The sequence below is a fragment of the Bos grunniens genome, chromosome 27 (genome assembly GCF_055505025.1).
Source record: "Bos grunniens cultivar Pamir isolate PY7600 chromosome 27, Bosgru_T2T1.0, whole genome shotgun sequence".
Lineage (NCBI taxonomy): Eukaryota > Metazoa > Chordata > Mammalia > Artiodactyla > Bovidae > Bos > Bos grunniens.
The window spans coordinates 44,159,360-44,171,395 of record NC_141191.1 but is presented as its reverse complement, the minus strand read 5'-3'; the positions used below and the strand labels follow the sequence as shown (position 1 = coordinate 44,171,395).

Genomic DNA, 12,036 nt, shown 5'->3' with positions numbered 1-12,036 from the left:
TAGGTATAACCTACTGGGTATAAGGTATTCTCAAGGATATATTGTACAAATGGGGAACATAGCCTATGTTTTGAAATAACTATAAATGGAAAGTAGCCTTTAAACACTGTATAAAAATGTAAGAAAAGATAGTCTATGAGTCAGATCTGCCAAATTTTTACAATTTTTATAAACCAAATTCCTGGCACAGGATCTGAAATACACTGAGACCTTGAAAAGTACTGAAAGAATTCATTGTGTTTTATTGTATTTTTCATCTCTTTACAGTCTTTTTAAAAAGGTTAATTCTGATGTTAACTGCCCTTCTTAGTTCTGTGGCATGTGTAAATTTCTCGTTTTTGTTCTTCCGTGAAAATTACCCGAAAAGTGTTAAAAGGGACTGGACAAGGTCCAAAGCGTGTCACACTTTACAAGTTGCAACTTGATCTCAAACTATTAATTAGTACTGTTTGAGTTTGGTCCTTCAATTAACTAAAGATCCACCTACTTCTCTATCTTGAATATCATAGGATAGCTTAGCAAATGTCTTGCAAATCTTGGTATACCACGTTCTTATAATTCTTTCAGTCCTGTTAGACTATTAAGAGAAGAAAATAAAGATCTTTTAGTAAGACTTATTTAATCACTGTTCCTTTTCTCATAGGTGGGCAAAAATACATACTTTTGAAAGCAGAAGCATTTTGCTTAATTTGCTATCTACTGCCACCCTGATTTTTTCTGTAATTCTTTACATAGTACCTTGGTTCCTATATAAATGTTTTCAGTCTTATAGGAATCATTTTAATTAAAATGCGTTTTTAAACTGCCATGCCAGAGTTGACTAGCTAAGAACTAAAAGCCTCTTATCATGAAAAAGTAGTTGTCAAGCTGGTGGGGTGACTTGCTCAGGCACTGAGAGGTTTTGCTGATTCTGTGAGCTGTGTGGGTGTCAGGGGTCACCGTACGATGAGAGGGAGCTGAATAATAAGACAGGAAGCACAAAGCTCACCTATTTCTAATTCTGATAGGCCAGCGTGGGGTATGTGCAGGTGTCTTGCTGGTTTCAGCGTTAGGCATATAGACTCCCTACCGTCCCTTCACGTAGAGTCGGCCTAGGCGGAAAGGAAGGGAAGGCACGAGCTGGCAAAGGGGAGCAGTTTATCAAAAGCATCACGGAGTGTGTGTCATGCCTCAGAAATTATCCTGTCTTGAATCATTCCAAATACTGTATGTCTGTCATAACAGTTTATCAAAGCCTGCTAGGTTTTTGGCTGAGGCTGAATGGGTGTCATGGCTGAAATAATCTAATAGTTATCCATCTGTGAAAATAGTGAAAGTGTTAGCTGCTCAGTCGTGTCTGACTCTTTGTGACCCCGTGGACTGTAGCCCGCCAGGCTCCTCTGTCCATGGGATTCTCCAGGCCAGAATACTGGAGTGGGTTGCCATTCCCTTCTCCAGGGGATCTTCCCAACCCAGGGATCAAACCTGGGTCTCCTGCATTGCAGGCAGATAATTTACCAACTGAGGTCCACAGGTGTGGACCCTTACACGTTTGCAATTTTTGTTGACCCATTAAACTATATTTTTCTAAAACTTAAATTTATTTCAAAGCCATCCTAAGCATAGCATTTTTCTTCTGTGAAATTGGTGAAGCCATTTCAGTTGCTTCCCTCCTGCTTTTCAGTTTTTCTCTTGGTATTTCCAGTTGTCAGCAGCTCCAGACACTCTAGAGGGCTCTGCAAAACACTCCTTGTGGGAATGGTTTCCTCACACTCTTCGAATTCATTTTTGGAGAAATTGTTCACATAAAACTGATTGAGTATTACTTACTTTGTACAGGATAATATTTACTAAGAATATGGAGGTTATATTCACATGGATATATTTTTCTTTAGTTTGTTGGGTTGCTTTTTTTTTTTGGAGTATATGATTTAGCAGACTCCCAGCAAGGTTATTTATTTTAATCCTGTCTTTTAAAAATCTCTTTCTGGTTTATCTTTGTAGATGCTTTCCACTTTGAACAACCTTGCATTGAAAGGGTATGTAAAACTCAGATTTACTGTTACTGTGGTTTTTCATATGTTCTATATTAATAAAAATATCATTATATCTTTGCTTTTGGCATTCATACTTATTTATATCTGAATCACAAGTCATTATCACATTTCAATAAATTAATAAGTAATATAAATATATGTTTGTATTTGTGTATATGAAAAAGTGAAAAGTGTGAAAGTGTTAGTTGCTCAGTCGCGTCTGACTCTTTGCAGCCCCATAGACTGTAGTAGTCGTGGAGGACAGGGGAGCCTGGCATGCGGCAGTCCATGGGGTCGCAGAGAGTCGGACCTGACTTAGCAACTGAGCAAAAACAACGGGAATTATACTCAGTATATTGTAACAACCTGGAATGGAATATAATCTGAAGAGTATCTGAATCACTGTGCTATATACCTGAAAATAACGCAATATTATAAATCAACTATAATTCATTTAAAAAAACTTTGATTATTTGGGTTCCTGGGGTGACTTGTAGGACACTGGTCATTTTATTTCTTTTAATTTATATTTTTCCCTTTTTTGCCTTTTTATTTTGAAATAATTTCAGGGTTATGGGAAGTTGCAGGAATAGGAAAAATAATTTTTATGTACCCTTTGGTCACATTCCCCAAATGTTGAAGCTTTACCACGTTTACTTAATTATTCCTTCTCTCTGTCTAGAAACACACAGACAAGCTTGTTTTGTTTTGCTTTGTTTTTTTGGCTGGTCTATTTGAAATCTAGTTAGAGATGTGATGCCTTTTTACCTCTAAATAAGTTGACCTATATTTCCTAAAAACCAAGGTATACTTTTATATAATCAGAGTACGTTTGTAATCATCAGAGTATTGCACTGATATCCGTATTACTATCTAGTCTACAAACCTTGTGTCCATGTCATCAGCTGTCCCCATAGGAGGCACTGTGACGCCTCCTCTGACTTATGCTGCCCAGACATGTAACGCAGCTCTGACCACAAAGAAACGGCACGCACAGCCCTGTGGGGGGGGTTCTGCAAGGTGCCTGGTCTGCCTGTTACATAAATGCCGCTGTTCTGAGAAGACTGAGGAACTGGCCAGATTAGGGAGACGAAAATGACAGAGACGTTGTCTTAGACTGGGCGGAGGAAGGGTCGTGTGTGTGTGTGTGTGTGTGTGTGTGTGTGTGCATGTTCTGTAACCTGTAAATGTCATTATTGGAACAGCTATATTTTTTAAGTACTGGTTTCATAATAGTCTAAAATAGATTTATAGTGTACCTGTAAAATAAACTTCAGGAATGAGAACTTTATCTTGGCTGTATTAACACCAAGAGCTCATCAAAATTTTTTATGGGATATCTGTGACGTGCTGTGTCCAGGGATGATGAAAAGATTTAGAAATATGATCACTGTCCCAAGGAGACATAAAATCTCAGCTTTTTTTTTTTCAGCCTGTGCCTCTCTTGTACAAACAACCAAAGCACATATCCTCTTTAATTTAAAATCTCAAATTAAACTCAGGTATCTCTGCCATGTGAGTCTGTTTGCTTCCTGAGTTTGTGTAATGAAGGATGCCTCATTATTTATGAAATATGTTTGGTCCCTAGATTGTGGTTGCTACTGCTGCTAAGTCGCTTCAGTCGTGTCCGACTCTGTGCGACCCCAGAGATGGCAGCCCACCAGGCTTCCCCGTCCCTGGGATTCTCCAGGCAAGAACACTAGAGTGGGTTGCCATTTCCTTCTCCAATGCATGAAAGTGAAAAATGAGAGTGAAGTCGCTCAGTCGTGTCCGACTCTAGCAACCCCATGGACTGCAGCCTACCAGGCTTCTGCATCCATGGGATTTTCCAGGCAAAAGTACTGGAGTGGGGTGCCATCGCCTTCTCCGAGATTGTGGTTAGTGAATAATAATAAGAGCTTGAATAGTGAAGGAAAACAGCTCCACCTTAAAGAGTTTTTTATGTTTCCTGAGTCTGGATAGTGGGACTTTAGTTAGAATTTAGACTGTAAGGGATATGTGTGTCACATCTTAAACTAGTAAAACTGTAACAGATGGAATGAAGTGATCAAGACAATATCTTACCCCTCCATTACTGCTGTACCCTGTACCCTTTGAATATAAGGATACTCCACAAGAATATGTATTCCTCTCTAAAAATAATTGTCACAGAAATTTAATAACTAGATTATGGTAATATCTCAGTGTTCTGTTTATGCTGACTTATACGGTTGTCTATATACATATGCCCGTAGGTGAAACGGTTTAGCAAGTAGATTAAAATGTGGGTATGAAAGCAATTAAAGGACTCGATCCACATAACGATAGTACTGCAGTTGCTAGAAGATAAGGTCTGTAACTGATTCTGCTGAGACCGCTGGCAGGGTAGAAAGCCCTTTTTTGAAATAAGCCTTAATAATGCAGACTAGTGAATAATAGATAATATTCTGCTAACGTGTAATCAGTTCCTTCAACAACACATTTACCTAATAAATGCCCAACTCCGTGCGGACTGTGTCTGCGTGGGGCCTGGCCATGTGAACACTGGACTCTGGTAGAATTCTCTGCGCTCAAGAGGCGGGGTTTACGGGCTGGAGACAGGGCCTGAATGTGCATCTGGCTCTTGCACTTACTAGCCACTTGAACTTGGGCGAACTGTTGAACTCTGTGTGCCCTCTCCTCCATGTGGTTAATAAAGGAGAGAAGGCGGAGAATTCTGAGAGCATCTACCTTGTGGGGTTTTGTGAGGATTAAACAAACAAATGTATGAAGGGCTTGGAAAAATGCCTAGTGTAATAAGTGTCAGTTATTTTTGTTTTTTTAATGTGAAGACAGATAGTTAGAAACAAGTACACATTAAAGGAAACTTGGCCTGGTCTGGAGGGTCAGTAAAGGCTTTCTTGGGGATGGCCCTTGCGGCCTGAGAAGTTCAGGCTGACTGCACAGGGAAAGAATCCCAGGCTGGGAACGGCAGGCGTGGCGGCCTGGAGGAAGCCTGGGCAGAGTAAGGCGGGGACCCATCCCGGCTGAGTCTCCTGTGGCCTCGGAGAGCTTTCAGAAGGGTGGTTTTAAGCAAGGAAGAGTCTCATCTTAAAAGGATCGTTGTGCACGAGTTCTGAAAAGTGTTCGGAGCACACTGTTGACAAGTAGTAAGGTCGTAGCTGAGGGTAAGGTGGGAGGCGGATAGAAGCGGGCACATCAAAATACGTGCGGGTCAGCAAATGACATGACTTCATGTTTTACTGGAGGTGAGGGTGAGGGAGGAGAAACGCCGGTGCAGACTCCCGAGATAGCAGATAGAAGGGCGATACGTGCAGGTGAGTTCAGAGAGCTGAGGGGTGTTCTGTTGTAAAGAGACTGAGGATGTCGTATGGAGTTTGCCGATAATATCGAGGAAATTGGGAGCGGTGATTCTCCAGGTGTGGTCCCTGGGCCAGCAGCATCACCTGGGCACTTGTTAGAAATATGAATTATCAGGCCCTACCCTGGACTGACTGAGTCAGAAACGCTGCATATGAGACCCTCCAGTCTGTGTTCTAACAAGCCCTCAGATGGTTCACATGGCTCTGCTGCCTGGGAAAAATGGAGAACACCATCCTCAGAGGCACAGTGGAAAGGTTTAGGAAGAGGGACAAGTGTGTGTCGGAGCCAAGGACTTGATTGCTTTTGTGGAATGACAGCACTTCGGGGGCAGGGAGTCGGCGAACCACAGCCAGTACGACAGGTCTAGCCCACTGCCAACTTCGGGAGAGCCACCACCTCAGATGCCTTCACTGCTTCTGTGGTTGAAACGGCTCCCAGTGGGGCTCGTGCTACAGAACCCTCTTCCCAAGGCCTGAGACACGGATTTGATCCCTGGGTCGGGAAGATCCCCTGGAGAAGGAGATGGCAGCCCGCTCCAGTATTCTTGCCTGGAGAACCCCATGGATGGAGGAGCCTCATGGGCTACCGTCCGTGGGAATAAACATGGGAAGTAGGGTTCCTCAGCACTGCCTGGTTTTTGCCAAAGTCGTCGCTGCATTTGGCAATGTCTGAGCTTGTGGTCTTGGTCTTTCTGCTCTGTCCAGCTTTGGGGAATGGATGGCGCATCACCGAGAACCTAAGAATACAGGTCTGAGGAGAGACGTGGCAGTGACAGCATCAGATGTGGGAAGTTCAGGAGACTTTTCCCTTTACATTCACGGTGAACTTGGTATAAAATGTCTGTTTAAAGGGATGTGTGCTAAGTGAACATTTTCAGCTCACCTCTATATTTTTGTCAAAATGACATTTGCCTAGTTTTATTTTTTTATGTCTTTACCAGTAGAATAAATCTTCTGAAAATTATTATAAATGCCGTCGTTTCTGCCAGGAGAATTCAAGAAATTCTGAAGGAAAAATAACGCCTCTACGTTGATGATGCATCTTATTTCTGGATTTACACCTTGAAATCAGGTCTCAGAAACACAAACTTCATAGTAAATACTTCATTGTTAGTGTAATTATGAGAAAACTAGTAGAAGATAACACTTTTTCTTCTTAGAAGTTACAGCTATGTGTGATGAACTGAGAAATACAATCCAAACTAAAAATTTAGCAATGTAAAAGCCAATTCAAATTATTTACAAAATTCTGTCCACAATACATGGGCTTCCCTGGTAGCTCAGTGGTAAAGAATCTGCCTGCTATGCAGGAGACCCAGGTTCCATCCCTGGGTCAGGAAGATCCCCTGGAGGAGGAAATGGCAACCCACTCTAGTGTTCTTACCTGGAGGACCCAATGGAGGAACCTGGTGGGCTGCAGTCCATGGGGTCACAAAGAGTCAGACACGACTGAGTGACTGACCTCGCAGGTGCACAGTTCAATTTTCTTCTCCTCCCAAGCAGTGCCTTTACATCACACGCTAGTAAAGTAATGCTCAACATTCTCTAAGCCAGGCTTCAGCAATACGTGAACCGTGAACTTCCAGATGTTCAAGCTGGTTTTAGAAAAGGCAGAGGAACCAGAGATCAAATTGCCAACATCTGCTGGATCATCAAAAAAGCAAGAGAGTTCCAGAAAAACATCTATTTCTGCTTTATTGACTATGCCAAAGCCTTTGACTGTGTGGATCACAATAAACTGTGGAAAATTCTTCAAGAGATGGAAATACCAGACCACCTGACCTGCCTCTTGAGAAACCTACATGCAAGTCAGGAAGCAACAGTTAGAACTGGACATGGAACAACAGACTGGTTCCAAATAGGAAAAGGAGTTCGTCAAGGCTGTATATTGTCACCCTGCTTATTTAACTTCTATGCAGAGTACATCATGAGAAATGCTGGGCTGGAAGAAGCACAAGCTGGAATCAAGATTGCCGGGAGAAATATCAATAACCTCATATATGCAGATGACACCACCCTTATGGCAGAAAGTGAAGAGGAACTAAAAAGCCTCTTGATGAAAGTGAAAGTGGAGAGTAAAAAAGTTGGCTTAAAGCTCAACATTCAGAAAACGAAGATCATGTCATCTGGTCCCATCACTTCATGGGAAATAGATAGGGAAACAGTGGAAACAGTGTCAGACTTTATTTTTTTAGGCTCCAAAATCACTGCAGATGGTGATTGCAGCCATGAAATTAAAAGACTCTTACTCCTTGGAAGAAAAGTTATGACCAACCTAGATAGCATATTGAAAAGCAGAGACATTACTTTGCCAACAAAGGTCCGTCTAGTCAAGGCTATGGTCTTTCCAGTGGTTATGTATAGATGTGAGAGTTGGACTGTGAAGAAAGTTGAGCACTGAAGAATTGATGCTTTTGAACTGTGGTGTTGGAGGAGACTCTTGAGAGTCCCTTGGACTGCAAGGAGATTCAACCGGTCCATCCTAAAGGAGATCAGTCCTGGGTGTTCATTGGAGGGACTGATGCTGAAGCTGAAACTCCAGTACTTTGGCCACCTCATGTGAAGAGTTGACTCATTGGAAAAGACTCTGATGCTGGGAGGGATTGGGGGCAGGAGGAGAAAGGGACAACAGAGGATGAGATGGCTGGAGATGGCATCACTGACTCGATGGACATGAGTTTGAGTGAAGTCCGGGAGTTGTTGATGGACAGGGAGGCCTGGCGTGCTGCGATTCATGGGGTCGCAAAGAGTCGGACACGATGAGCGACTGAACTGAACTGAACTGATTTCCATTAGGGGCTTCCCTAGTGGCTCAGCTGGTAAAGAATCTGCCTGCCATGCAAGAAACCCGGGTTCAGTCCCTGGTCAGGAAGATCCCCTGGAGGAGAGCATGGCAACCCACTCTAGTATTCTTGCCTGGAGAATCCCAGAGACAGAGGAGCATGGCAGACTATAGTCCAGGGGATCACACAGAGTCAGACACGACTTAGTGACTAACCATCACCATTTCCATTACGAAATATATTTATTTATGTTAACATTTGCTAGCGTGAAAGTGGAAAAAAAAATCCTGTATACACCATCTGTGGGCTCTTTCTCGCTTTGCTGAAGTACTTGCATCCTCCTTTGGCACCTGAGCTGAGAATTATGCTCCTTCCTCGACTGCACAGCAGGTTGCTTAGATTACTCCCTTCTCTTGAACCTTCTAATATTTCAGAGCGTGAAAACGGCAACGCCTTCCTGTCTGAGCTATTATCATCCCATTGGTCAAACAAAATGCTGCCGATGAGATTTTATGAAGCCCTGTTAATGTAGTTTTGCAGATTTTATGAGCTTTTATTTTGCAAAATAGATTTGCCAGAATACCGAAGTCAGGAAACCCTATTTCTGTTACAAAGACACGCTAACCTTCCTACAGATTAGAATTCTTGGCTAATCTCTTCGCCTAATAAACCACATGTGGTCATAAAAGAAAACACACAGAAAGCAATCAAGTGAGCCGTTTAATGTATAGATGAGGAAAAACAGTGGGTGAGTTGATGTGTCCTGTGGGTGGGAGCCTGTGGCTGGCGGCAGGCAGCTCGCTCTCAGAGTTCTTCCTGAAATCTACAAGTGGATGCACATGTCCGTGTGAGTGTGTGTGTGTGTGTACTTCCGAAACCCTTCTTCCATGATCCCATGCCTTTCAGTACCACATTTAGGTACAAAAATTCACTTCCTGTCAACTCACATAGAAAACCAAGTCCCTATCAAATTGTATCAAGTTGGCCAAGAAGCTTGTTCAGGTTTCCCTAAATTTTCTGGGAAAACCCAGAGGAACTTTTTGGCCAATCCAGTGTTGATGTTTAAACCCTCAGATTCCTTTTTCCACCCTGAGACTTCCTTCCTTCGCTCTCTTCCTCCCTCCCCTTCTCCCTCCTTCTCTCCTGCTTCTTCTGGTACTTGGGAGTCTTTCTGGGTGCAAGAGATGCAGCTGTGAACAACCGCTGAAGAATTCAGCCTGTGGGCTAATGTGGCAGGACTCAAGGGACAACTGAGGAAGAGGAGCAGACGCCTTGTGCTCCGTCGGCAAGTAAAACCTGGGCTTCTGCTGAAGAAGGGCTGTGTGCCCAGAGAGTGCGTGGCTAGGAGGCCTCTCGGGAGCTGATGGTGGAGCTGTGGCCTGGCGGTCTTAGAAGGACTATCATGTTAGCGTCTTGGGGAGGACGTTCTGTTTAGAGAGGCTCATGCAGAGCCTAAGACAGGAGCCAGGTCCCGGAAAGAAGGCTGGATGGCTGGAAAGTGTGGTGAAAAGATGGTGTGAGGTGAGCCCGTGCTGTGTAGGCTGGGGAAGGAGTATGGGAGAAGTCCTCAAAGCAAGAAGAATGATGGTAGCAACCTCTGCACAGCGACTCATTTTGCTCTGTGTCAAGGACTCTGCTTGGCGTATTTTCGTGTATTATCCAATTTAATTCTCCCCCACGAAATTCTATGAGATAAATACTGTTATCCTCATTTTTCAGATGAGAATATGGAGGCTCAGAGAGAGTTCATTAAGATCAAGTGTCTGTGAAGTGAAGACAAAGGAGCGTTTTCTTTGCACCCTGGTCCAGTGGGTTGCAAAGCCTGTGCTCTCAACTGCCCTGCTGTGGGGAATCTGTACTGTTCTTAGCTTTCCCCTTTTGTTCCCTTTATCCCTCAAAAAGGTTCTCCTTCGGCCATGCCAGTGCTGGGACGTGGCGGAGAAGCCCTTGACACTCCCCTGAAGCTGGCTTCCCGCCTCCCTGTATTTATTTCTCCCACTGTCACTCTCAGCCCCTTCCTTGGCAACTTACCCTGTCCTTACTGGCAAAGAACATAAACTTAGAATAAGATGAGGGCGTTGTACAACAGTTTCCAAGCAACGTCAGCCCCAGGACAGCGGTCCTGCTTGGTGACCACTGCTGCTTCCAGATGAAGTGCAGCGGGGATGGGCTAAGAGACCCATCCAGCCAGAGCGATTTTCAGGGTTTTTCTGCTTTCACTCAGTATTAGTGTACTCCTTAAACATGAGTAGTAGTTAAGGATCAGAATTGAGAAAGTTTAGAAAATGCCTCGAGAACTCTAATCTGGGAGCTGATATTTTGTATTTCAAGAATACAATTAGGGACGTCCCTGGCGGTGGCGTGGATAGGAATCCGCCAGCCCGTGCAGGGTACACAGGTTCAATCCCTGACCGGGAGAGATCCCACGTGCCGCCGAGCAGCTAAACCTGTGTGCCGCAACTTCCGAGCCTGTGTTCTGGAGCCCTTGAACCGCCAGACCAGACCCGCGTGCTGTAGCTGCTGAAGCCCACGCGCCCAGAGCCCGCGCTCCACCCCACGGGAAGCCGCTGCGGCCCACACCTGGCAACAGAGAGGAGCCCCCACACCCTGCAACGGAGGGGAGCCCCGCACCCTGCAGTGGAGAGGAGCCCTGCACCCTGCAGCAGAGGGAAGCCCCGCACCCCACAATGGAGGGAAGCCCCCGCACCCCACAATGGAGGGGAGTCCACGCACCCCGCAACGGAGGGGAGCCCCGCACCCCACAACGGAGGGGAGCCGCGCACCCCACAGCGGAGAGGAGCCCCTCACCCCACAGCAGAGAGGAGCCCCACACCCTGCACTAGAGGGGAGCCCCGCACCCCACAGCAGAGAGGAGCCCCGCACCCCACAATAGAGGGGAGCCCCGCACCCTGCAGCAGAGGGGAGCCCCGTACCCCACAGCGGAGGGGAGCCCCGCAGCATAGAGGAGCCCCACACCCCACAACGGAGGGGAGCCCCGCACCCCACAGCACAGAGGAGCCCCGCACCCCACAGCATAGAATAGCCCCGCACCCCACAGCGGAGAGGAGCCCTGCAACCCACTGTGGAGGGGAGCCCCGCACCCCACAGCGGAGGGGAGCCCCGCAACATAGAGAAGCCCCCGCACCCTGCAGCGGAGGGGAGCCCCCGCACCCCGCAGCAGAGAGGAGCCCCCGCACTCCGCAGCGGAGGGGGGCCCCCACACCCCACAGCATAGAGGAGTCCTGCACCCCGCGCCAGAGAGGAGCCCCGCACCCCGCAGCGGAGGGGAGCCCGAGCAGCACTGAAGACACAGCGCTGCCAAAGATGAATGAATGAATAAAAAGTACGTTAATGATTTTAGCCACAGCGTCGTGAAGATTTCGACCATATTATACAAACATACGTGTGTGTGTATGGCTTCCTTGCATTAGATACAAAATAGAAAAAACAACTTCATCTGACTTGTGTTTAGGTATATAGCTGTTCTAGTTATGTGTTTTTAAATGGGCATTTATTAGCAGTAATACAAAGGCGCGTTTTTATTTCAGTAATTTTCCAAGATACCTCCCTTCAGATCCAGTACTAGACGCCTTGCGGCTGTGACTCCGCTGAAGGCCCAGAGGGAGCCTGCGGCCTCAAAGCGCTGCTGTTTGTACCCAAGTCCGTGCCGTGGTTGAGCCCGGCCCCCCTCGCCCTGCCTGGGGCTGGACGGGCTGCAGGCTGCCTGGGGACGGGGGCGTTGGGGCCACGGGTGCACGTCGGAGGCTGCTTTTAGAAGGGGAGGGGTTGCTTATACTTAGAATTAATAAGCAAAAATTCTTTCATAAAATGAGGCAAAGATTACAAAGCAGAACTTAATGAAACTAAAATGGATTTAACCTCTTGAGTCAACGTGAT

The 12,036-nt window shown here is 45.8% G+C and overlaps 1 protein-coding gene across 3 annotated transcripts in view; it reads left to right on the top strand.

Annotated features, from left to right (window-relative positions):
• Positions 1-12,036, top strand: part of UBE2E2 (ubiquitin conjugating enzyme E2 E2) — a 405,476-nt gene that overhangs the window by 165,793 nt on the left and 227,647 nt on the right. The window contains exon 4 of one of the 3 annotated variants that reach the window (XM_086380877.1): positions 1,984-2,018. The exons of the other annotated variants lie outside the window; for them this stretch is intronic. Within the exon in view, the coding sequence (XP_086237003.1) occupies positions 1,984-2,018 (35 nt within the window). The remainder of the gene's footprint in view (positions 1-1,983; positions 2,019-12,036) is intronic. 3 annotated transcript variants of the gene reach the window in all.